Here is a 27,403-nt window from a genome sequence, read left to right on the forward strand (position 1 = left end):
GTTGTAACCAGGAATCATACCCAAACAATGAAAACAGATGTCATCTATTTTGGTTATGTAGTTTTGGAGATTTACCTCCTCACTTTGAGTCAGATAGGAACTAGTAGGGATAAAGTCTCCAGACTAATCTTTGGCAGCTTTATTCATCACTGAAAATCAGCTAAATAGAATTCCAAGTAATCAATTCATAACTAGATTGATTCATTCAATCACTCACTCCAGTATTTATTAAGCATTACTATATGCAAGGGTTTATATTAGGTGCTGGAAATACAACAATGAACAAATATTGCATCATAGAGCTTAAATTCTAGCAGGGTTAGACAGGTATTCATAAATAAATAACTCTGATTGCAACCATTAGAAGTTCTACAAAAGAGAAGATGAGGATGCTACTGGTACATATAGCCTTATTTGAAGAGACCATGAAATAACTGAAAACTTAAAATTTTAGCTGAGATCAATGGGATGAAGAGTAAAAAACCAGGGGAAGATAAAAGGGAAATGAGGAAGAGAATTTCCAACAGAGATGATAGGATTACCAAAGCCCTAGAATGGGAATAACCCATAAAAAGTGGCTGGAGTACAGACAGTAAGGGAGAAGAGGAATGAGTAATGAACGGAACAGTAGCAGGAGATGAGACTGGTGAGCTATGCAAGTTATCAGATCATGCAGTGACTTAAAAGTCACATTAAGAATTTCCAGATTTAGTAGATCACCATTGTATTTGGGGCTAAGTAGAATTCCATGGTATACATATACCACATTTTCTTAATCCACTCATGTATTGATGGGCACCTGGGTTGTTTCCATATCTTTGCAATTGTGAATTGTGCTGATGTAAACATTATAGTGCAGATGTCTTTTTTACAGAATATCTTTTTTCCCTTTGGGTAGATGTCCAGTAATGGGATTGCTGAATCAAATGGTATTTATACTTGTAGCTCTTTGAGGTATCTCCATATTACTTTCCACAGAGGTTATACTAGTTTGCAGTCCCACCACAGTGTATGAGTGTGCGTATCTCTCCACAATCATGCCAACATTTATTGTTTTGGGACTTTTTGATAAAGGCCATTCTCACTGGAGTTAAGTGATATTTCATTGTGGTTTTGATTTGCATTTCCCTGATGATTAGAGATGTTGAGTATTTTTCATATGTTTTTGGCCATTAGTCTATCTTCTTTTGAAAAGTTTCTGTTCATGTTTTTTGCCCACTTTTTCATAGGATTGTTTGATTTTTTTCTTGCTGATTTCCCTGAGTTCTATATAGATTCCAGTTATCAGCCCTTTATCGGATGTGTAGCATGCAAATATTTTCTCCTATTCTGTAGGTTGTCTGTTCTCATGATAGTTTCCTTGGCTGTGCAGAAACTTTTTAATTTGATCAGGTCCCATTTGTTTATCTTTGCTGTTGCTGTGATTGCCTGTGGAGTCTTGTTCATAAATTCTTTGCTTAGGCCAATGTCTATGAGTTTTCCCAACATTTTCTTCTAGAATTCTTACAGTTTCATGCTTTAGGTTTAAGTCTGTTATTCACCATGAGTTGATTTTTGTGAGAGGTAAAAGGTGCAGATCCTGTTTCAGTCTTCCACATGTGGCAACTGACTTATTTAATTGAAAGGTGTTATCTTCAATCCCTGAGATTCTTTCTTCTGTGTGATCTACCCTATTCTTGAAGCTTTCCACTGTGGTTTGTAATTCCTTGAATAAATTCTTCATTTCCAGAAGTTCTGATTTTTCTTTAATATTTCAATTTCTTTAGTGAATTTTTCTTCAAAGTCCTGGATTTGTGTGTGTGTGTGTGTGTGTGTGTGTGTGTGTGTGTGTGTGTGTGGTTTCTTTGTATTCGGTATCTATTTTCTCTTGCATATCACTGACTTTTCTTACAATCCATGTTCCAAATTCTTCTTCTGTCATTTTAGTGTTCTGAATTTGGTTCATATCCATTGCTACAGAGCTGGTCTTCCCCTTTGGGGGTGTGCTTTCAGTTTGATTCTTAATATTTCCAGAGTTCTTCTGCTGATTCCTCCCCATCTGGAGCAGCTGTTGCTTCTTACCTTCAGATTTTGATTTAGATAATGGCACGCCCTGTTTAGTCTCTGAGCCAGTAGGTGGGGTTTAGGGGTGACAGTCAACCACACCCTGTGTGATGAGTCAATAAATGCAGAAGTGTGTGCAAATTGACCTCCCTGTCAGTAGGTGGCGCTTGCTGGGAGAAGCAGGCTGCAGTGTTGTTTTCAGGTCCTGTAACCAGCTCTTATTCTTCTGGAGAGGCACTCTAGTGCCTCAGGTGGTGGGTGGGGCCCTGGGACTTCCAGGTGTGTCCTTATTCTCCACTTCCACTGGGGCAGGTAGGGTAGTGAGCCTGCCCTCAAGCTCCACAAATGCTGTTAGCAGGGATCAAAGGAATGTTCTCTGATTCTGGGCAAAGCTGGCAGGGAGGGGCTGGAATGACCCCACTCAGCCAAAAAGTCTGCATGTGGAGGTGGGGCTGTCTGAGACCTGCAGTGTAGTGCAGTGCTCCTTTCCACCCTCCCCTATTCCTCAGTTTCTCTGGGGCCTCTGCCAGCAACCTGGCCCTCAAGCCAGCGGATCTTCCCTGACTGTAATGGGAGCAGGGAGGGTCTCTGCCCAGGATCACAGCCTGAGCTTGGAGTGTGATCCTCCTGTGGGAGGAGGGTTGACCCTCAAGCACATGCGGCTAGGACCCACTCTGATCTGCCCCTGAAGACACATACACCTCAGTAGACTACTTCACAAACATGCCTTCTGTGCCACCGGGCAATGCAATCAAGACCTGGATGTACACAATACGGCCTGCAGGCCTGTCCCCCAGGCCCCGGAGATCAATCCCTGACGCTGCCAGGGAGAAGAGTGTTGGTCTCTAGTCACTCACAGGGTGCCCAAGCTGAATCAATGTCTCTCCGCCTCAGGAGTTGCCCTGCTCTACTGGAGTTACCAGGCAAGCAGCACCTCGGAGGACCGGCGGGTGGGGGGCTTAAAGTCCGAGTACCCCTCAGTCCACTGCAGGGCCCCAAAAGGAAAGGTCCCGTTCACTGCAGATGTCTCTGGGTGGTGGCTAAATTTTCTCTCTCAGTAGACAAAAGCAGAGGAGTGGAAGGGGAGAATGAAGCAATATGGCGCCTGCCAATCGGCTGCAGTCTGAGGGGCAGGAGGTGCCCCAAGCGAACTGGGAGCCCGGTGCCCTGTCTGCAAGAGGCTCACTGCTCACTGGCGGTAGCCGTCTCGGGGCTGGTGTTGGCAGGTCTCTCCAGCACCTCAGGAGCCCACCAGCAGTCCAAGATGCAAGGGAGGCAAAATTTAACCACTCTACCTCCCCTTGTCACTGGTCTCCAAGCCTCTTGGGGTTTAGACCCTGCTGATGCCTTTCTCCTTCCAGTTCTGCTCCACAACTTCTTCCCATGGAGTTTCCTATAGTTTCAGTCTCTCTTCCTTCCAACCCTCATCCAGTCTATGTTTGTCTGCCTGTTTGCTTTTTTCACTTTCATCTAAAATCTATCTTTCTTGTAAAGACACTCTGGCTGGTGGTTTTCTCATCCGCCATCTTGGTAAATATCTTGTCCACTTCTTAATAGGGTTAATTTTTGTTGTTGTTGTTTAGTTGTTTTGAGTGTCTTATAAATTCTGGATATTAGTCCCCTGTGGGATATATACTTTGCAAATATTTTCTTCCATTCTGTAGGTTGTCTTTTCTCTCTCTTGATTATTTCTTTTACTGTGCAGCTTATTAATACTTAATAATTAATTAATTTTATTTAAGTCAAGTTTGTCTATTTTTGTTTTTGTTGCATTTGCTTTTGAGGTATTAGATATAAATTCTTTGCCTAGGCCAATGTCCAGAAGAGTTTTTCCTACATTTTCTTCTAGAATTTCTATAGTTTCAGGTCTTACATTCGAGTCTTTAATCCAGCATGAGTTAATTTTTGTATATGGTGAGAGAATGGCATCCAGCTTCATTCTTCCACTGTGGCAATCCAACTTTCCCAGCACCATTTATTGAACAGGGCATTCTTTTCTCAGTGTGTCTTATCTATCAAAGATCGGTGGGTTGTAGGTATATGGCTTTATTTCTGGGTTCTCTGTTCTGTTCTACTATGTGTCTATTATTATACCAGTACCATACTATTTTGATTACTATATCCTTGTAATATAATTTGAAGACAGGTAATGTGATGCCTCTAGTTTTGTCCTTATTGCTTAGAACTGCTTTGTCTATTCAGGCTCTTTTTTGGTGCCGTATGAATTTTAGGGTTGTTTTGTTCTAATTCTGAGGAAAATGATGTTGGTATTTTGATAGGAATTGCATTGAATCTGTAGACTGCATGGGGAAATACAGTCATTTCAACAACATTGATTCTTCTAATCCATGAGCCTGGTAAGTCTGTCCATTTGTTTGTTTCATCTACCATTTCCTTCATGAGTATTTTGTAGTTTTCCTTGTAGAGATCTTTCACTTACTTGGTTAAATGTATTCCTGGGTGGGGTTTTTTGTACTTATTGTAAATGGGATCGAATTATTGATTTGGTTCTCAGCTTGGTTGTTAGAGGTATACAGAAATGGTTTTTCTGTCCACTGATTTTGTATCCTGAAACTTTACTAAATTCATTTATCAAATCCAGGACTGTTTTGGTGGAGTCTTTAGGGTTTTCTAGGTATAAGATAATAGTATCAGCAAACAAATAATTTGACATCCTCTTTTCCAATTTGGATGCCCTTTATTTCTTTCTCTTCCCTGATTGCTCTGGCTAGGACTTCTAGTATTATATTAAATAAGAATGGTGAAAGTGGGCAACTTTGTCTTGTTCCAGTTCTTAGGGGGAATGCTTTCAACTTTTCCCTTATAGCTTGATGTTGGCTGTAGGTTTGCCATACATGGCTTTTATTATTTTGAGTTATGTTCCTTCTGTGGCTAGTTTGTTGAGGGTTTTTATCATGAAGCGATGCTGAATTTTACTGAATGCTTTTTCTGCAACTAGTGAGATCATCATGTGATTTTTATTATAATTGTTTATGTGGTGAATCACATGTTGAACCATCCTTGCATCCTGGAATAAATTCCATTTGATCATAGTATATTATCTTTTTCATGTACAGTTGGATTCAGTTTGCTAATAATTTTTGAGGATTTTTGTATGTATGTTCATCAGGGGCATTTGTCTGTAATTTTCTTTTTAATGTCATCCCTGTCTAGCTTTGGTACCAGGATGATAAGCTTCACAGCATGAGTTAGGAAGGATTCCCTCCTCCTCAATTTTTTGGAACAGTTTCAGTAGTATCAGAAGCCATTCTTTGTATATCTGATAGAATTCGGCTGTGAGTCCATCTGGTCCTGGGGGAAGATAATTTTATTACCAATTAAATCTAACTACTCATTATGGTTTCTTCAGGATTTCCATTTCTTCCTGGTTCAGTCTTGGGAAGTTTTATGTTTCCAGAAACTTATCCATTACCTCTATGTTTTCAAGTTTATGAGTGTAGAGATGTTCACAATAGTCTCTGATGATCTTTTGTATAATATCTCTGTGGTATCAGTTGTAATGTCTCCTTTCTCATTTCTGATTATGCTTATTTGAATCTTTTCTCTTCTTGTCTTGGTTAATCTAACTAGCAGTCTCTCATTTTTGTTTATGTTTTCCAAGACCCAAGTTTTTATTTCGTTGATGCTTCATATTATTTTTATGATCTCAGTTTCATTTTGTTCTGCTCGGATCTTTACTTCTTTTCTTCTACAAGTTTTGATTTGGTTTGTTCTTGTTTTTCTAGTTCCTTGAGATGCCACATTCAGTTAATTCGTCATCTTTCTTTTTGATGGAGGCATTTACCCCTATGAACTTCCCTTTTAGCACTGTTTTTCCTGTATCCTAGAGGTTTTGGTATGTTGTGTCTCTATTTTCTCTTTCAATACAAATTTTTTTAATTTCCATCTTGATTTTGTCATTGACCCAAAGATCATTCATGAGCCAGTTGTTTAATTTCCATGTATTTGTATTTTGAGAGTTCTTATTGGAAATAATTTGTAGTCCTATTTTACTGTGATGTGAGAAAATACTTGATATGATTTTTTCTAAACTTACTGAGACTGGGTTTGTGGCCTAATATATGTTCTATCTTAGAAAATATTCCATGTGCTGATGAGACGTATATTCTGGGGTTGTTGCGTAGAATTTTCTGCATATATCTATAGTATCCCTTTGTTCTAGAGTCCAATCTATATCCAGTGTTTCTTCATTGATTTTCTGTCTGGATGATCCGTCTACTTCTTTGAGTGGAGTGCTGACAGTCCCCCACTATTATTGTGTGTCAGGAGGCTGAGGCAGGAGGACTGCTCTCTCTCTTCTTAGGTCTAGTAGTATTTTATGAAGCTGGGTGCTCCAGTGCTGGGTGTATATATATAATTGTGGATGTTATATCTTCTTGTTGAATCCATACCTTTATCATTACATACAACAACATTCTTTGTCTTTCTTTACTGTTGTTGATTTAAAGTCTGTTTTATCTAAGTACACCTACTCCTGATCACTGTTGGTTTCTGCTTGCACAGAGTATCTTTCTCTACCCATTTACCTTGAGTGTATAAGTGTCTTTAGTAGTTAGGTAAGTTTCTTATAAGTAGCCTATATTTGGATCTTGTTTTTTAATCCATTCCCCCAATCTATAACTTTTAAGTGCAACATTTAGTCCTTTTCTAGTCAATGTTAATATTGACGTGTGAGACTCTGTTCCTGTGAAGTTCTGTTCATGTCATGATGTTAATTGTTACCTAGTTGCTTTGTAGTCTCAATTCTGTATTTTTTAAATAAGTCCTGCGAGTTTTATGCTTTTGTGTGTTTTTATGATGGCAAGTACTGACCTTTTGCTTCCATGTTAGAACTCCCTTGAACATTTCTTATAGGGCCAGTCCAGGGATGATTAATTCCCTTAGAATTTGCTCATCTAGGAAAGACTCAGTTTCTCCTTCATTTATGAAGCTTAGTTTAGCAGGATACAAAATTCATGGCTGACAGTTTTTTTTTTTTTCTTTAAGAAGTTTGAAAATAAGCCCCTTGTCTCTTCTGGCTTGTAAAGTTTCTGCTGAGAAGTCTGCTGGTACTTTGATGGGGTTTCCTCCTGTAAGCAATTAGATTCTTGAAAAATTACCCGATCTTTAAAATCTTATCAAGCACTAGCATTCCAGAATTCTTGTATTCAATTGAGAGTCCTGGCCTTGCATGGTGGTTCAGGCCTGTAATCCTAGCACTCTGGGAGGCCAAGGCGGAAGGATCACTTGAGCTCAGGAGTTTGAGACCAGCCTGAGCAAGAGTGAGGCCCCATCTCTACTAAAAATAGAAAAATTAGCCAGGCATCATGTCACGCACTTGTAGACCCAGCTACTCAGGAGGCTGAGGCAGGAAGATTGCTTCAACTCAAGAGTTTAAGGTTGCTATGAGCTAGGCTAATGCCAGGGCACTCTAGCTGGGGCAACAGAGCAAGACTCCGTCTCAAAAAACAAAAAACAAAACAAAAAAAACCTCAGAGTCCTGTTTAAAATATGAGCCCCTGATATTTAATATCCAATATGGCAATTTAAATGTGAAGGGACTCTTGTTCTGGTAAGTCAAGTAAATCTTCACAAAATATACATCCTGCTTTCCAGGTAAGGTAGAGTCACTTATTAATTTTTGGTTTTGGTAAACAGGGAACACATGGATTTCTATGAAAAGTATACTTTCATTTATATATATTTTTCATAGTAACTCACTAAAAACAGTTATTTCATTAAGAAATACAGTCTAGGAAATAATACATACAAAAACATGTTGGAAATAACAGTACTGTCATCAAATTATAAAACAAACTCCTATATTTTATTCTAATAACTGTTTCTTCAACTCTGTAGCTATGTTTACAGTTTTCCTTCCAAACTATTTGCTGACAATAAAATGCATTTTAATTTGTTTTATTGATTTACATTAATTATTCATTTACATGAATTATTCAGACAATTTTTCCCAGTGTAGGAAGAATAAGCTTTTCCCCAATGATATGTGGTTTTTAAATTGTTGCTATTAAGTCACTGCATTAGTTAGGGTAAGTTTTACTGACATATAGCAGTAAAACTCAAAGTGTGAATGACTTTAACAATACATACTATGTGTATACACACACACACATATGCACACACACACACATATGCATACATACAGAGAAAAAGAAAGCCTGCTAGAATATCTATTAGTATTTTTTTATACTTTTAATAATTCGTCTACTTCAGAAATCTTAAAAATTTCAGAAATATCCCCCTCCAGACTAATGCTATCCAATAAAAATATAATGTAAGTTACAGATGCAAGCCATATATGTAACTTTTAATTTTCTATTGGCTACATTAAAAGAAAAATGTAAAAGAAAACAGATTAAATTAACTTATGTTTTACTTAGTACATACATTCAAATATCCAAAACATCATTTTAATATTTAATCAATATTTAAAAGTTGAGATATTTTACATTTTTAATACCTAGTCTTCAAAATCAAGTAAGCATTTTATACGTCAGAAGACATTTTAAGTGTTCACTAGCTACACGTAGCTAGTGGCTGCCATTCTGGAGTACAAAGCTCTAGACAGATCCAGCCATCTTTCAAAACTCAACTCAAGCATCATCACCTTTATGAAGACTACCCTTGACTCTTGTGGCAGATTTCTTCCTTCAGCATGGCCCACTATACGCTAACTGATTTCTATGATAGAGTTTACAAATTTCATTGCTAGTATTTGTCACCTACTATAGTACTATAAACAATAGGGCAGGGGGACATTCTCTTGATCATTGTATCCTCAGTGCCTAGCATTACAGAGTAAGTATTCAGTAAACCATTTGTGGAATAAAATGCATATGTGATCAGATGAATAGTTAGACTGAAAATGAATATACATAATCAGGTCCAGCAGACTGGTACTTAAATGGGGGAAGAGGAGGAAACACAGAGAAGTAGCCAGGAATAAAAAAAAAAACCTACATAATCAGCAAAATAAATATAGTAATCCACCGTTAATAACTGAATCAAAACTGGAAAATGATATAATTCAGTAATTTATTAGTGTATGTTAAACATTAATATTTGACCATATACTGAGAATAATGTGAAGTAAAACTTTTATAAGACTTCCAGCTTTTTTTAAGGAATAAACTACATTAACAGACTCTCTCTTAAATAACTAACAACTTATGCCACAAGTATAATGCACCTAATTATCAAATTTTATTCCCATAAACTATCTCCCCATTAATATACCTTTAATCCTTTCACAAAGATAATAAATTAAAGTTCTAAAAAATAAAATGCATTATCATATTGATCCCAAACCCTAACCATTGTTTCACCAGAATTCAAATCTCTTTTGTAAATATCTACATCCTATATTTCCTAAGCATGTCATCTTCAATTTATTTCAGAGTTTGGCAGCATAATTTTTCAATGTAATTGGGTTCAGCTGTCATTCTGAATGACAGTTTGCCATGCAGTAACTAAAATATATTAGTTTATCTTCCAGAATGCACATCACTAATCAGGTTACACATTATTTCTATAATAAAATGTAGTCATCCATCGTTTAACAACAGGGATATGCACTGAGAAACGTGTCAGTAGGTGATTTTGTTGCTGTACAAACATCATAAAGTGTACTCAGACAAACCTAGATGTTAACCTACTATACACCTAGGCTACATACATGGTATAGCCTATAGCTCCTAAGCTATAAACCCATATCATACAGCATGTTACTTACTGTACTGAATACTGTAGGCAACTGTAACACAATGGTTAAGTATTTGTGTATCTAAACATATCTAAGCATAGAAAGGTATAGTAAAAATAGAGAATAAAAGATTTAAAATGGTACACCTGCATAGGGTATTTAGCATAAATGAATCTTACAAGACTAGAAGTTTCTCTGGATCAGCGAGTGAGTGAGTAGTACATGAATGTGAAGGTTTAGAACATTTACTGTACACTACTGTACACTTTATAAACAATGTATATTTAGGCTACACTAAAGTTATTTTTAAAAATTTTTATTCGTTCAAAAATAAATTAAGCTTACTGTAACTTTTTTAACTGAGCTTACTGTGAAGGTTTTACTTCATAAACTTTTTTTAACCTTTTGATTCCTTTGTAATAACAGTTTAAACCACAAACACATTTTACAGTTGTACAAAAATATTTTTCTTTATATCCTATTCTATAACCTTTTTTCTATTTTTTGTTTTTTTACTTTTTAAAGTTTTTTGTTAAAAACTAAGACACACACACATATGCCTAGGCCTACACAAGGTCAGGGTCATCAATATCACTGTCTTCCAATTCCACATCTATCTTGTCCCACTGGAAGGTCGTCAGGGGCAATAACACACATGGAGTTGTCATCTCCTATGGTAACAATGCTGTCTTCTGGAACACCTCCCCTTAAGTACCTGCCTAAGCCTGTTTTACAGTTAAGTTCTTTTTTAAATAGTTAAATAGTAGCAGTCCACTCTAAAATGATAAAAAGTACAGTAAATATATAAACCAGTAACATAGTTTCTTATTATCAGTGTCAAGTATTATGTACTGTACATAATTGTATGTGCTACACTTTTATACAACTGGCAGCACAGTAAGTTTGCTTACACCAGCATGCCCACAAACACACGAGTAATGCATTGTGCTATGAAATTATGATGGCTATGCCATTACAAGGCAATAAGAACTTTTCCAGCTCTGTTGTAATTTTATGGGACCACCATTGTATAGGTAGTCCATTCTTGTCTGAAACATCATTATGCAGTGTATAATTATGTGTGTATACATAATATATATTATATAATATATAATATATAATTGATCAAAAAATCAGCAAATCTGACTAAAATCTATTTGTTCAACATACTCCCTATATACATATGTAAATATTTTCACTCAGAAAGATGCTTCTTCACAGACACTCAACAGACACTTAAATTAAGTATATCAGTCATTCTAAAAATGAACACTTTTAATCCCAAAGCCTGGATAAGAAAATGTTTAATGGTTCAAAACAATTTCATGATCATTCAAGGAATCATGTTGAACTGTAAGCAATTAGTTTACTCAGTCCCTGTGTAGTGCCAATGAGGCCAAGGAAATGGGTTACACAGACATTTGAATCTAAACCCAGTTTAATCAATGGTAAAAAGACTGTACCTACAGTCCCACCCAATAAGGGCCTGCTGTCTGCTGGGTGGATGACTTTGACACTATTATAAATGAAACAAGGATGTGAAAAGATTAACACCTAGAAAAAACACCAAATTCGTGCCTTAGCATATTTTATTCATAGAAACAGATATGCCCAAATAACTTACAATGTGAAAAGTCACATTTTGGTAAAAATGAATCATTAAATCTCAACTCTTAATAACCATGACAAGTAAATATACTACTTTATAATTAGTTGCTGCATTAGTACATACAATATTTTATGACCTGGCTTTTAACTTTTTCTGTAACATACTTTCAATTTTGTAATGAAGGTAAACAAAAAACTATAATTTGATATGCAGGAAGAAAAATTCAATTTTTTAGGAGGTGGAAAGGGGACAAGATTTCCTTACAGAAGAAGAGTTTGACAAAACAGTACTATTCACAAAATAGTTAAGAAAAAATGCTTATTGATGGTGATCATGATCTTAGAATACTGAACTGTAATCAGACCAACTTTAATTTTCTTCTAGATTTTAACAAACCATTTAACTCTACTTTGACAAACTGTTATAATTTTTGGAATTCTGAATTTATGAGACCGACCTAACTAGAAACAACTTCCAACACTGCAATGGTATAAAAAAGGTGATAAATTATGTTATTTCTCAAAAATAAAAAAAAGGGTTAAAACAAAATATACATCTCCAGAAGCTACATGTTACATAAAATGAGTTCAAACAGATATGGGCCATGCTCTCTAGAAGCTTGTAACTAGACAGGTAAGATGAAGGATAAACTAAATAGATAAAAGATTTTGCCTTTTTTTTAAAATTTTAAAACTCAGACTATTTAATTCAAGCACATTAACAATCTCTTAAGTAACAAATGAATTCGAAGTATTTTACTTTATATGAAGGAGAAGTTGGGGTAAAATCATTACTGAATATTCAGTAAGGAAGTGAAATCATTAGGCATGATCTTATATAACAAATTAGCTCCTGTCATCCATAAATAGTTATTCAGGTGACAAAACAAAGATTATTCATGTGCAAGTGTTCCTGGTCTGTCTTTCCCCGTGCCAGAATTCTGGCTTGGCCCACCGAGTCTCTTCACCTCCCCCAACCTTTGAGACTATCTTGCCAGTTTAATTATTGTAGGCTTTGTAACACAGAGAGATGAAGGAGGAGAAATACTTGGAAAATACAGAGTTAGGGTTCGTTGTAGAGCCTTACAGAGAAGTTTCAGGATAAAATAATCAAGAAGAGCTGTACTATGGAAACAAAACAAATGCAACAGAAAAAATTTTAAAAGAAATACTACTATGGTACATGTATCTCTATTCCACATGATATTCAAGAAATAGAAGTAAAGATTCTGAGACATATAGAAATTACTTTTGCTTATTAAACTGTGTGTTTTTTGTTCTACCAACATACTAAGACTGGTCCAGATGGATCATAAATTTATAAATCTAACATGTACAAATAAAGTCTCAGAGTATCTCATCTGTATTGCCAATAGAAACTGGTTTAAATCAAAAACTTTTGCAACTTGAAGACACTATGCTGAGTCAAGCAAGCCAGATACAAAAAGAAAAATATTGTGTGATTCCATTTATATGAGATACTTAGAGTAGTTAAATTCACAGAGACAGAAAGTCAAATGGCAGCTGCCCATGGGCTAGGAGAGGAGAAATGGAGAGTTATTGTTAAATGAGCACAGGACTTCAGTTTGGGAAGATGAAAAAATTCTGGAGATGGATGGTGAAGAAGGTTGAACAATAATGTGAATATAGTTAATGCCACTGAACTGTACACTTAAAAATAGTTAAAATACACAGTAGAGTGACTATGATTAAAAATACTGTATTATATATTTCAAAATTGTTAGAAGAGAGGATTTTGAATGTTCTCACCATAAAGAAACAACAAATGTACGAGGTGACAGAAACTCTAAATACCCTGATTTGATTTTTACACAATGTATACATGTATCAAAACATCACACTGTACTCCATAAATACATACAATTATACGTCAATTAAGAAGAAAATTTAAAACTGATTAAAATAATGAATTTTGTTATATATATTTTACCTCAATTAAAAAAAAATAAAGATATCAAGACTGAACAAGGTAGGCCAGCTTGGACATAAATGTAATGACCAGAAAACAAAAACAAAAAACCTTTTACTGACTTTCACAATTACATTATCTTGCTCTCATAAAAAACTGATTACTTGTATATGAATTTCATTTTTTATAAGACTAAAACATCAATATCTTTTAAAAGCCAGTAATCACTCATTTCAAAGAGTACTAGAAATAGTAAATGCCATCAGCTAACTTTATTCATCTTAACCTTCTCTTCTGAGTTATGATATACTCAAAATTAGTCACCTTTATTCTTTGCCAGTCATTCCTTTATTTTTATACTTCATTCATCCAATATTTATTAAATATCTACTATGTGCACAGGTATATAATTTTTCTGCAATGGTATAACATAATATATCTCTCAGCAGTACAAAAAAGGGAGAGTTAATGGGAAAAATGCACACCCCCCATGATGGATAATTTTGTGTGTTAATCTGACCGGGCCCAGGTATTTCATTTAACATTACTCTGAGTGTTCTGAATGAGATTAACATTTGAATCAGTACACTGTGTAAAGCATATTGCCCTTCCTAATGTGGATGGTGTTCCTTCCATTAGTTGAAGGCCTAAATAGAACAAAAGGCTGACCCTCCTACAAGGAGGGGTAACTAATGGCTTGAGCTTTGACATGATTATCCTCCTGCCTTTGGCTCTTCCTGGATTTTGAGCCTATCAGCTTTCAGACCAAAATTTACATGATCAGCTGCCCTGGTTCTCGGGCCTTTGAACATGAACTGGAACCACACCATCGGTTCTCCTTGGTCTCCAGCTTGCCAACTGCAGATCTTGGGACTTCTCAGCCTCCACAATAGCATGAACCAATTCCTTAGAGTAAATCTCTTGATTTTTATATACACATATATAAAATCTCCTGCTGGTTCCAGCCAATATGTCAGAACTCTGGGTGAATACCAATGAAACACCTACACAGAAATAGCTCCTGAAAAAATTCAGTGAATTAGATCCTAATAAATTTCACTACCTCCCCTGAGCTAGACAGGACTAAAATAAAAACATAAAATAAAATAAATAAAATTAAAGCCAATGAATACAGTCATCCCTCGGTACCCACGGGGGACTGGTTCCAGGATCTACCTGGGATACCAAAATCCACAGATGCTCACATCACTTATATAAAATGGAGCAGTATTTGCATATAACCAACACACATTATCCCATATACTTTAAATCATCTCTAGATTACTTATTATAGCTAATACAATGTAAATGTTATACAAATAGTTGTTACACTGTGTTGTTTAAGGAATAAATGACCAAAAAAAAAAAAAAATGTACATGTTCAGTACAAACTCAATTTCTTTTTAGAATATTTCCAAACTGTGGTTGGTAAACCCATGGATGCAAAACCTATGAAAAGACTCCCTCATGATTCTGTCCATTGTGCAAGTTGTCCCGTTTGTGGAAAGCTGTTCTACTCCTGCTCTTCTGCTCTTTTTACCCTAGAACAGTTAACTTGTCCTTCAAGACCCAGTTCACAACACACCTACCCAATGAAGCCTTCCCAAACTCCTCCAAGCAAAGTTAGTATTAATAGATCCATTAATGTCTCCACAGCATTTTGTTTATATCTTTGTAATATTGCTTTTTACCATTGTAATTTATCTCATTATTCTATTTGCTGTGCTGAATTTCAATTTATTTGAAGGTACAGATTATGTTATTATTTTATATATGCAAGGAGTATCTTGACTCTGACAACAGAACACTAGGTTAGAATTATTCAGTAATTTAATTAACCATCACTTTAAGTATTATGAGGGTAGTCAACCACAGACACTGATGGACAGCTGTATACACCAAATATATCTATCATTCCCCCACTCAAAAAAAAAAAAAAAAACTGAAATGCTAAAGCAAGAGGCAAATATAGAAAATGAAAAATCAGTGTAGCCCGCAAAAGCTCTGTACCCAAGCCATACGTGACCAAAACAAGCAAACTATATCAAAAGTGAAAAAACATTCATTCAGAAAAAAGTTCACTAAGCACTACAAAATGACAGGTATTATGTTAAGTACTCATAATAGCAAGGTGAATAAGACAATGTTTTGATTCTCAAGGAATTCAGAGTCTCTAGGGTAGTCTGAGAAGTAAACAAAAACAGTCCTCCCTCAGTATCCTCAAGATATTGGTTCCAGTACCCCTCCCAACCTTCACAGACATCAAAATACATAGATGATCAAGTCCCTGATATAAAATCATGCAGTATTTGCACATAATCTATGCACATCCTCCCATATACTTTAATTCATTTCTAGATTACTTGTAATACCTAAAACAATGTAAATGGTATGTAAATAGTTGATATAATGTATAGTTTAGGGAATAATGACAAGATAAAAAAGTCTGTACGTATTCAGTACAGATGCTACCATCCACATTTTATTCAAATATTTTTGATCTGCAATTGGTTGAATTCATAGATATGAAACCCACAGACGACAAAGTGTAATTAAAATAGAATGTGTAAGTGCTAAATTTGAGATATGTATAAAATGTTATGCGAAAGCATTTTATACATGGTTAGGAAAAATAGCTTTGGGGGAAATATCAAGGAAGGCATCACCTAAACAGGGGTTAATGATTAAATTCTGAAACATGAGTAGGAGTTCTTTAGACAAAAGATGGAAGAATATGATGACTTGAGAAATGTAATAATTATCAAGTAATAGTCCTTAGAATAAAAAAAACATTTTTGTACTGGTAACTCATCTCGTAAGATTTAAAAAATAATTTAAATATTTAATGTAAATTCAGGGACTTTAAAAGGATGGTCAAGCTATAAAGAATTAGTACAAATTAAGTAAAATAATTCTATGGAATTTTATAATTAAGTATCAGTTATATATTTAGAGTTGAAAACACTTCTCCTCTTTAAAGATGGCAGACTTCATTTGACTTAGACAATGACTCGGTATCATTGAAGATTTCACATTCTAGATCAAGATGATTAAATAAGATAATACAGGTCATATGCTTAACACAGTGCCTGACACGTAAGGATTCTATCACTATCATCATCATCATCAAAGGTAATGGTGTATTTTAAATAGCAAAAACCTTAGAAACGGAAGATCTAGCTTGGAGTTTCATTTCTGCAAATAAGCAGTTTTGCAACTCTGGACAAGCCCCTTAACCTCAGTGATAGTTTACTTATTATATTAAAGTAAATCCCTATTTATTTCAAAGGAGTTGGGCGAGGATATTAAAAACACAAAGTATGAACCCAAACCCAATCTATAAATGTCAATTGTTTCCAAATGTGAAAAAAAAAATAACAGTAGAAATATGTACATGCCATCTTTAAATCAGCTGCAGGTTATTTCTCCCAGAAAATAAAGTATTTGCTGAAGAGAAATATATCTAGACATTTACATTCCCACAAAATTTGCTATTAATCAATGTTTGCTCTACTTTAGTAAATGGAGAGAGGAATCACAATTATTGAAAATTGCCTAGATCCTAGTATAATTCCTTATGTAACTCATTTATTTAATTAAAGCAAATATGGTATCTGCGGCAGTTCATGTAATTACCCCTAATACATAACAAGAAAATCACCAAATCTAGTTTTTCTATATATTAATGTATACTATTATTTGGGTTTAGAGTAGTTATCTATAGCATCCACATTTTGTCTAGTAACAAGGCATAAAATTTAAAGCCAGTTACCATTTATAATACTCTGTATAACCAATTATTCCTCAAAACTCAAAAATTAATAGTGCACAGTATAGTTCTTACTAAGTCACTTTTGTGTGCAAATCCATTAAATTGTCCTGCATTCCATTTTTATTTTCTCTGAACAGCTTGTCCTGAGTCCTCTATAGGAAGTATTCCCTACCACAGAATCAACTCACTGAGGCTGGCTGGTCCCTCCCCTTCCAACATCATCTCTTCATACATGCTGCCTTTGGGATAATTTCTAAGTACTAGTTACATTTGTTTAGTGATGGGAAAGAACTGTAGCTTTGAAATCTGAAAGTCTGAGTTCTAGTTGTGCTACTAATTAGTACCTAGATAACCTTGTCCAACTACTTCCCATGTCCTGCAGCCTTAGTTTCTGCAACTGTAAAGAAGGAATGAGTGGTATCTATAAAAGGGGGTTATTCTGAGGATTAGATAACACAGCACAATTTCCTAAGTATACTGTAAATAGTTAAGAGCTATTAAAATATAGGCTGTTGTTTTTTTTAAATACACTAATCATAAAATATTTTTAATTCTCTAGCTTGCTCCGTAGACTTGTTACCCAAGTAGTCTTCTAAATATTTAAGTAAATACTCCCAGAGGGATGTATTACTTGCCTAGGATCACCATTCATGTCTTACTACAGCTACATGTGAAATTCAGCCATATGAGGAAAGGAAGAGATGGAAGGGATTCCTAGCAAAGGAACTGGTGTTACATCATGCCTGTTCCTTCCCCAAGTTCCCATCTTTCTCACTCAAAGTAGGAATTTAGGAAAAACTACCCAAGGTACTGTGAAAGACTACGTAGCTCTCCTATGCATCCAAGAGATCATGATCTGTGGGTACCTCAGATCCCCTCCCCGACAGGTGACCAGGCTCAAGTACTCCAAGCTAAAACAAGGCAGCTCAGTTTTAGTGAGGTCATTATTTTTTTCTGATCAGAAGATCTTCAGGACCAAGACAAGAATAAAAGTAACAATAGTTAAAGTACTAAATAAAGTTAGTTATATACCAAGATCTTTACATACATTAACTCATTTAATCTGCACAACCTGCATATCTACCTTATAAAGTAGAGATCCCATCTTGCACATAAGGAAACTGAAGCACAGAAAGTTTTAATGGCTGTATGCCCTCTCTATCATTGATGTAAAAAGATGTATTTAACTTTTTTCTACTGTTGAACATTTAGGCTGCTGCCAATTATTTTATATCATCACACTACATTTAACTCTCATACCTGTCTACAGGTAATTTTTCCTTAAAGAACTAAGGACTAATGACAGGAAGCTCTTTAAAGTTCCTGATAAACATTTGGTAAAATGTCATTTAAAACAGCTGTAACATTTTACATGCCCAACAACACCATTTAAGATTATTTTAGCATGCCCTATCAAACATGGCCATTTCTTTTTAATCATTTCTTTCTCATGGTATCTGTTAGCTTATTTAGTGAAGGTGAATTTTTTATATTAATTTCTTGAAATGTATCAAGTCCTTTAACAAATAAATATTTTTCTTATGATCTGCTCTGTAATACTTAACATTTAAGGTTTTTTAAAATTTTAATTTAGAATATTAGAAATCATTGGGGTGCAAATGGTTAGAAACCCTACTCAAACTGGCTTAAGCGAAACAGCTTAATGTACTGAAAATGTCTGGAGACATGACTGACTTGAGGGGTTCCAAAAATGCCATCAACAGTTTATCTCTTGGTTCTAGGTGCCTCTGTGAGAATTCCACTCTCAAGCAGACTCTGCCTTCATGGTGGCAGACTGCCAATCAGCTCAGCTTATTAATACATTCTAACTTTTTTAGCAACCCCAGTGAAAGTACCTTTTTTTCCTCTAGCAGAATGAAGGAAGTCATCAAGCTGTCTCATAAGTGCAGCTAGATTTTATAACCAATGTCTGTTATTGCTGGGCCAGATATCAGTTTCTGTGTCTGTTTGGTCCAGGAAAGCTAGGAGTCCAGGGAAGCCCCAAACCATAATACTCAAGAATACAGAAGGGATAACTCCCCAAAAGAGTATCAAAAAATCTGTAACTGTTAACAGCAGAAAGAATGGATGTTAGATGACCAAAACCAACAGGAATCTGTAACATTCTAGCCCTTGGCTGCTCATCCACCTCATGAGACACTTATTTTTTCCCCATACATACAATTATTTAAATACCAATTAAACAATGTTACTGTGTTAGCCACAATACAAAACAAACTCACTGCCTCACCATGAGGTAAAAACAAAAACAAAGACAATCTCAAATTACTGCACCCAGCTACAAGTCTGAAATTTTTGTGTTAAGGATATCCTTCTTGGTAGTATCTCCTAACACAGTAAGTTTAACTATACTCATAATAATTAATATACAATGGTAAAACAAGAATACAAATAATTATAATTCCATTTAGAAGAGTGGAGAAAGTAAAAGAAACCACTGTCACTAATTCAAAGTATAAACCATATATCATTGGTCAGAGTAGCAAGAATTCCCTCTCCTTACAAATGGGAGTTCCTTGGTTAGCCAACATGGATGATTCATTACTATTATCTCAAAAGACCTCACTTGTCCATTATCCTCCGTGCTGTACAAGATTTTCCTTCTAGCAGCTGTACTGCTTAAGCCTAGAATTGCCTTAGAAGTAAAAGAACACAGGCCTTTGTTTACCAGGCTTGAGGTTTCCCTGGAAGTACAGCTTCCTTAAAGCCTTAGTTTTTGGTCAATTTACCTCGGTCAACAGGTTGAATTAGCAACCAAAACAAGAGTTCTTGTCAGGATACAGTATACCAATCTAGGTTTCGGTTTTTAAGTTTCAGTCTCATAGCAACAGGCCTTCCCAGTACTCTTATCCCCTTAACCCTCAGCTTAATGGTCTTCCTTGAAGCAATGTGAAACAATAAACTAAGTGAGGAGGTACAGCTATTCTATCACTTGTTTCTTGGTTGCTTCCTACTTTAAAGCTCTTTATAACTGGATTGTTACTTTGGTCAGGAGGATGGAGTATATACTACAAGAGGTGCTTGGGAGAAGCTTATAAAACAGAACTTTACCCAGTTCTAATTTAAACTCACGCCTTTCCTCTTATCAACTTTAGCATGGGATAAAAAGTTGAGGCTTTACACACTACAAATCGAAGCTACAGGCAGAAAGGGCCTCTCTTACTTGGAAAGACTACATTTTCTTTCCTTCTGCTTTCAAGTATGCCAGCTTAGACCAAGGTTAATTGCTCTCTTATAAGATGTTATCAAAGACCCCAAGAAGTGACCAAAACATTCTGACATCCCTAAAATATCAGCCTCAGTAGTTCCGTGGACAAAGATAACACAGGTGACAATTTAAACAGCTGCTCTGTATGTAATTCCTTAAAAGGAATTGCTAGGGGACAGCAAAATTCTCATTGCCTTGCACTCCATTTCAGCATTTAAGGTCTGTCTCTTACAATGTCTCATTTCCAGAAACTATTGTGTACATTAGTGGGGATACTTTCTGTTTATAAGTGACAAAAACCGAATTTACACTGATATGAAACAAATAACAATAACAAAAAAATTTAAAAGAGACTTTAACAAAAGATAATCAGCACAAACAGAGAACTCCAAGCACTCCACGAGAATCAAGGAGCTATTTCTCTCTCCTTGCTTCAAACTTGCTCAAACTAAGATAGGCACCCTGCAACTATGGTCTAAAAAACTACTCATTCAGCATCTCTGACAGACAAAGTTCCAGCACAAGTCCTGGAACCAACTCTGTGGCTCCCCTTGGGTTAAATGTTCATCCTCAAAAGCCAATCACTGTAATTCTGGCCACGCCTGGGTTGATGTTCAGTCACCCAAAAAGGGTCAACCCACCTAAACCAGCTGAACTAAGAATAAGCAATGAGTAGGAAATTCATCAAAGGAAAACTGAGGTACCACTACAAAAAGGGGAAATGTATGTGTGACAGACAAAAACACAAGATGTCTTCTATTCTTGGTAATATGACAGATGCTAACAATATTTTTTATATTTCTATTCAGTACATTATTTATTTTCTTTATTAACAACATGATTTTTGTTATGTGCTTATATTTAATCATATGTACAGGTCTACTGAAAAGTTTTTACCAGATTCTTTCCTATTCCCAGATATGAGTTCAAAATAACATTTACATATGTAGTAATGCCTACATAGATAACATCATACGTACTCAACACACATTTCTAGTTTTAGGAATATGCAATACATTAAATTTACATGGGTCTAATTTACTTCAGGATTCTGGGCCTGGACCCTACTGCTGAACATAACTTCAGAAACTGGTCCAGATTATTACTGCCTAATAATAGTGTGCTCCATACTCAAAATGCACTTAACTTACCCGAGAGCTAGAAATACAGAAAATAAATATGCATAAGATCAGTTCCTGCCCTCATGGAGTTCACAGCCTAGGAGGGGAAACACACACAAATAACGGCAATACTAGAGAGCGACATGTGATGTAAAAGACACACGCTAATAGTGCATAAAGAGGGGTACACATAAGAAATGGAAAACCTGTGGAACTGATGCATGAAAATGTTTAAGTAAATAGTAAAAAATGCAGATGACTGAATCTTATAATACAGCTACAACAATGATACAAAAAGAGGGGCTGGGTGTGCTAGACCCAATGAATTATTGTACACTATGTTTGGGAAAAATATAGCAAAAGAACAGAGAAACTGGAGATACTTTTTATTAACAGCATAGTATCTGCCAAAAACTAACTAGCAATACACAAAATATTTAAAATTAATATAACTTTATCATTGACTATAAAATATTTGCTACTTTAGTGTCATTATAGGACTAAATTAATATTTCTGTGGAAAATCTCAAAACTGAAGATATTGAAACTCCCAGTATTTACATATGCATCCTTAATTTTCTATGCCTAATTGCAAGAATAAAATATAATTGAAATTAATATGAAAAGGCTTACATGTCAATATAAATTAAAATGTAAGACATGCTTTTAATATAAATAAATGTGATTTTATTAGTATTAAGTACCTCCATGAGTTTATCTAAGATTTAACTGTATATTTTTTTAAAAAATGTAATTCAAATGCAAAACATACCTTTTTGTTTGTGAAATTCTAAATATCTTTAAAATTAAATTATGAATATCAAGTTGCAAATTAAAAAAACTCCAAGAGGAGTTACTATCATATTCAAGTACAAAAAATAACTTAAAACTTCCCTTTGAACAAAAAAATACCATGATCCGTATGCTAAGAAGAAACTTAATAGCCCATAAGTCCCTCAAAGTATCTTGTTATGCTTTCAATACAGCAAACAACATGCCACTCAGAATGTAAAAAAATAAAATTCTCAGATGAAATACCATTTTCTACAATTAAAGACAAACTGATACATCTCACAGTAACTCACAAAAAAATTCACAATCCATGAAAAAAGTCAAAATTCAGTAATTCGTGAAAAAAATCTGTACGTCAATAATTAAATTCTATAGTCATAATTATAGAATTATACTACATAAGAAAGCCATGCAAAAAACCCCTAATGTGAATTCTTTCATTAAGTAATTAATCCTTTATTTTTGTCTTTTTAAAAAATATACGCTTATATTAAAATCTGTGATTAAAAAAACTTCCATGTTATAAACAAAGATAACAGGATATTTACATAGCATTTACTTTGAGGAAGGAGAAACTTTATATAAATATATGTTAAGTGTGTTTACAAAGGAAGCACTAGATTAAGTAGTACGCCTGCTTTACAACTGAAAACAACCAAAAAGATCTCTTTTCTGTAGTTAAACTTATACTGCCACATTACATAATTCTTCCTGAAGCCAAAGTCTGTTGAAGATGAGTTTCTTTCACTGGTAGAGCTACCATGCAAATCCTTGACAATACTCTCATTGTAATGTTATTCACAAACTAATTTACCCATCTTCCTGACACTATCCATCCATATCTGAGTGTTTTAACTATAATGTCATTATATAAAATATATGTATCTACAATAAAAATCATTCATTTTATTTCACATTACATTGGTGATTCTTCACCAAACTCCCACAATCCACCTGAATAATGGAAATAGAGCTTTACCTTTGGGAAACAAAAGCAGAAAAATTACAGCCACAGCTGTGTTGAAGAGGTCCTATATTTTACTGCATGCTTAAACTTTACCCTGCAAAACTTTTAATTCTTTGGCCAAGGCATGTGAGAAATAGCACCTAAAAACCAAGTATTAGTATTGTCATACTATAATAGGAAGAAAGAATGAACAAGAAAAAAGAAAAATATTTTGACAAAGATGACTGAGACAAAGGTATTTAAGGTAGAAACTCTATTTTGTTTTGAAGTTGCATTAGTTCTCTTTTCAGAGCACCCTGAATATTTCATTATTTCATCCTACATGTCTATTTAATGTTTTAAATTAAAACTGAAAATTGAAAACATTAATTGTTGAGCTAATAAGAGGTTTCCAACCTTTCACAAGTCACAGAGTATCCTAAATAAATGTTATTGATTTACATTCTTATTAAATAAACAGAATTTTTTCCATAATTATTTTTTAAATATCTATGATTTCCACATATTTTTGAGAATCAGCTTAAATTTTCACATGACATTTTCATTATGAGTATACTGGAACAATAAATATAGCCCTAAACCTAAAATTTAAGAAATATTATACTTCAAATGACTAATTCATATTCCACAATCAATATAATTAACAACTTAATAGCTCTAAGCTGAATGGTAAAGTTCTCTAAAATAATGTTTGCATATTGAGACTTCGTGCCAGATTTTCATTGCACTGAAGAGTTAAATTTCTTTAAATTTCTTTTTTACCTCAAGAGAAATATTTCACTTCCTTTCTTAGTATACTGTGTATCTAAAGAACCCCATCTGTTAAGAACTGATTCAGCATACATTGCTACTGCTGCAGAGTCCAAACTGGTTATACATTCAAATCAGTTTCCAGGTTGTGAAAGCTCTACAGCCTCTTATCAGGTTAAAATGTATTCAGTAAGCATACAAACACTTACTAAAATAGCTAATATCAGCCAAAGTAAAAATGGCATTGGTTAGATAAAAACTGGAAAAACTTAAAATGTGTTCCTTTAAATATACAGAAATACAATACCTGCTAACTTACCACATTTTGAGATTTAATCTCTTTTCTTTTAAAAAGAAAAAAAGGCAAGTACTGACCTCCTATTTGCAGCCAGTTAAAATTAAAACTCCCAAGAAAGCTGTATTTGTAGCAGTGTGTTTTTAAAAGAATTTGGTTATATCAATGTAATGACATTTCCACCAAACTTATATTGACTTTTTGTGGTAATTTATTTCAAGGGTACACAAAAGTAAAAAGAGGTGTTTTGTATTTAAACAACAATAAATATAACAAAGACAGATAATCTCCTATCTTTGACTTGACACACCAGCAAAAAAAAAAAAAAAACAGCTTCAACTTTTCTGTGAATTTAAGAGGTTCATAAACTATAGACATTATCTAATCCAATCCACGTCTCAGGACATCGCTGATGTAGCAGCACCTTTCTTTCAGTTTCCCAATAGATCAAATAAAAATAATTGCTTTGCTGAAAAATCAGACTGCATGGGTGCTATAAAACTCCCTTGCAAGCTTATTTTTATATTCCACACCAAATACAATAGTCAACTGACTGCTCTTGATTTATGCTTTGCCTTCCAAAACCCAACCTTACAGTATGTCAACGACTTCTAGATAATGCAGAGAAAACTATTTAAAAAGGTTTGCTGCATCGAAAGCTCCATTTACAAAGCACTAAGAATGAACTACTCTTAATTATCCTCAATTTATGATTCTGCTCTCCATATTCTTTCCATTTCTTCCCCTGACATCTTGAACGCTTCTTAGTCTCTCTGAAGATAGCGCAAAACATTAAGTCATACACAGTTCTGCAGTAACTCTTTCTTATCGTGAAAGGAACCAAAACCTAGGGCTGCGTTTAAAACCTTTCTTTTTGTCTTTACCTACATGCCACGCTCCTGAAGGCAACCACAGAAACCAACCTGTATGATTTGGTGCCCTCACATTTTAACACCTTGTGTGCACAAAAAAATGACTAAGAGATCAGCATATTCAGGGCAATATTACAAAGAATGGAAGGCTGCCTAAGAGACTGGAGCGGGGATATGGCCACAACACTCTCCATCATAGCCTTGGAATATTTAAAGACAGATGCAAAACTGCATCATCTTCCTCCTCCCTCGAAAACATCACACCCCAGATGCTCAAGTTGGAAGCTCATGCGCTTCTCACATTTCAGCAGCACGGGGGAATTTAGGCTCCAGGGGCAAGGCTGTCATCCTCCGAGAGCGACACCACGGACAATTAAGAGTGTGGGAGAAAGAACCCCAGGGAAGAAGGGGGCCTCCTCACCCCCTAACTAAACTCTAAAGTCGAGCCAAAACCTTCTCGGCAAGGACTGATTTACTCGTAGTCGTGAGAAGTGATAAGAAACGGTGTTAAGTTGGGCACTGCGCTCAGCTTGGAGGAGGAGGAGGAGGGAGGTGGTGTGGCACTGGCAGCGCGCAGGCAGGTCACCCGCTGGGCAACACCGGCTGAAGGATCTATGCTCCCAGGGACGCGCGCTGCGTGTGTGACCCTGGGGGTGGAGGGATGGCAGCGGGAGGCGCTGGGGACGGAGGATGTGGGGGCTGGGGAGGCAGATGGGAGAGCACGCTTTTTCCCTTACCAGGTTGAGCACCGTCTCCACGATGTCCCTGTTGCTGACCTCTCCGACCTGTATGAGTCCAATCAACACTGCGAATTTCATCCGGATGTTGCGGATCGGCACCGAAGGGTTAATCATCCCCGCGGGGAGCACCACAGAGCCGGAGCCGGACGCCCCCCTCAGCTCCCCCATCCCGCTGCCCCCTGTGCCGCCCCCGCCGCCGCCTCCTCCGGCCCCGACGGCAATGAGCCCCACGGGCTGAGGCTCGAGCCCCGGGCCCGGGCCCGGCTTCTCGCTCGCCATTGGCCCCTCTCCTGAGGAGAAGGGAAGAGCAGCGGCGCTGCCTCCGCCGGTACCGTTATACCTGCCTCGGCCCCCGCCCCCCGGCCGTCGCCTCGGAGCCCCAGCATCCACCAGCGCCGCGGCGCCGGGCCCGCTCCCCGCCTGCGCCTCAGCCCGGCCCGCTCCGGCGCCCTCCCCGGCGGAGGCAGTGGGGGATTCGCAGGCTTATTCCCCTCAGAGGCGGCGCCGCTAACCGCTGCCGGGCGAGCGGCAGTGCCCGCCCAGTAGCTGTGCCGCTGCCGCCGCCGCTGCCTGTTCTCTCTCCCCCTCCCGGTCCGTCCGGCCCGGCCCGCCCCCCGCGGAGATGCTGCCGCTGCCGCTCCGAAATGCCCTGCAGCGCGAGCGGCTGGCCACGGCGCTGGCCGGTGCTGGAGCTCCGGCTGAGGCCGACGCTATTGACGCTGCCACTGCCGCTGCTACGGGCGCCACTGTTGTTGTGAAGCCCCGACGCCGCCGCTCACTCCGCCATGTTGCCGCCCCCTGCCTGCGGTAGCGGCCACTGCGCCTGCGCAGAGCCTCCGGGGGGCGGAGCCCTCGGTGCACCCCCTCTTTTGCCCTGCCCTCCTTCGCTTCCCACCCACCGTCCCCGACACCCCTCGTCCCTCCCCCAACCACCCAGAATGGATAGACAGGTGAGCAGGTGCATGGGGACTGCTGCCAGACACTGGGGCAAGCTGGCAGAGGCGGGGCGGGTAGTGGCTTCCTTGAGGTTTTTCCCCTGAGGGAAAATTCTCCCTGTGGGGAAGGACACCGCGTGCGTGTCTCGCCTTCGCCGCCGCCGCCTCCTCCTCTTAATATCCTCTTGCTCTGAGGAGGTTCGTCCTCTTCGTTGTTGCATCCAGCTGCTGGTACTGCCTGTGCCACGTGCCTTGTAAGGTAGGGGAGTGGCACATGACCTCTTTCTGCCCCTCTTCGCCCTTCCTCACAGTCCTGTCCGCCTGCCATCCCTGGAATTTCCCAAAGAAAAAGTGGCTGGCAAAGCAGAAACAAACGCGCCGGGGGAGAACGATCCCTCATTGTTGAGGGAAGGATACTGAGGGAACGTAATGGTTCTTTTTCTACAGCCATGAAAGAGGCTGACACCTGCACACTCAGGCACGACTTAAAATAGAACTTGTCAAACAGTGATCCTCTCTGGATCAAGCTCGCAACAACAAACAGCTCTTGAACTCACCTCCCAGCCTAAAAAGGCTGCACTGTGCGACACTGTGAGGTAGTTTGGTGAGAGCGACAAATCCCACAC

At 37.0% G+C, this 27,403-nt stretch overlaps 1 protein-coding gene across 8 annotated transcripts in view; it reads right to left on the reverse strand.

Annotated features, from left to right (window-relative positions):
• NBEA (neurobeachin) overlaps positions 1–26,663 on the reverse strand; it is a 562,035-nt gene extending 535,372 nt beyond the window's left edge. For 7 of the 8 annotated variants that reach the window (XM_045567200.1, XM_045567192.1, XM_045567195.1 and 4 more), the window contains exon 1: positions 25,840–26,249. In XM_045567200.1, coding sequence (XP_045423156.1) covers positions 25,840–26,121 — 282 coding nt within the window. In that variant the 5' untranslated portion in view covers positions 26,122–26,249. Of the gene's footprint in view, positions 1–25,839 lie in introns of all 8 variants that reach the window. The other variant, XM_045567190.1, reaches the window with a different exon arrangement.
• Between the last annotated feature and the right edge of the window lie 740 nt (positions 26,664–27,403).

This window comes from Lemur catta, chromosome 13, assembly GCF_020740605.2.
Source record: "Lemur catta isolate mLemCat1 chromosome 13, mLemCat1.pri, whole genome shotgun sequence".
Lineage (NCBI taxonomy): Eukaryota > Metazoa > Chordata > Mammalia > Primates > Lemuridae > Lemur > Lemur catta.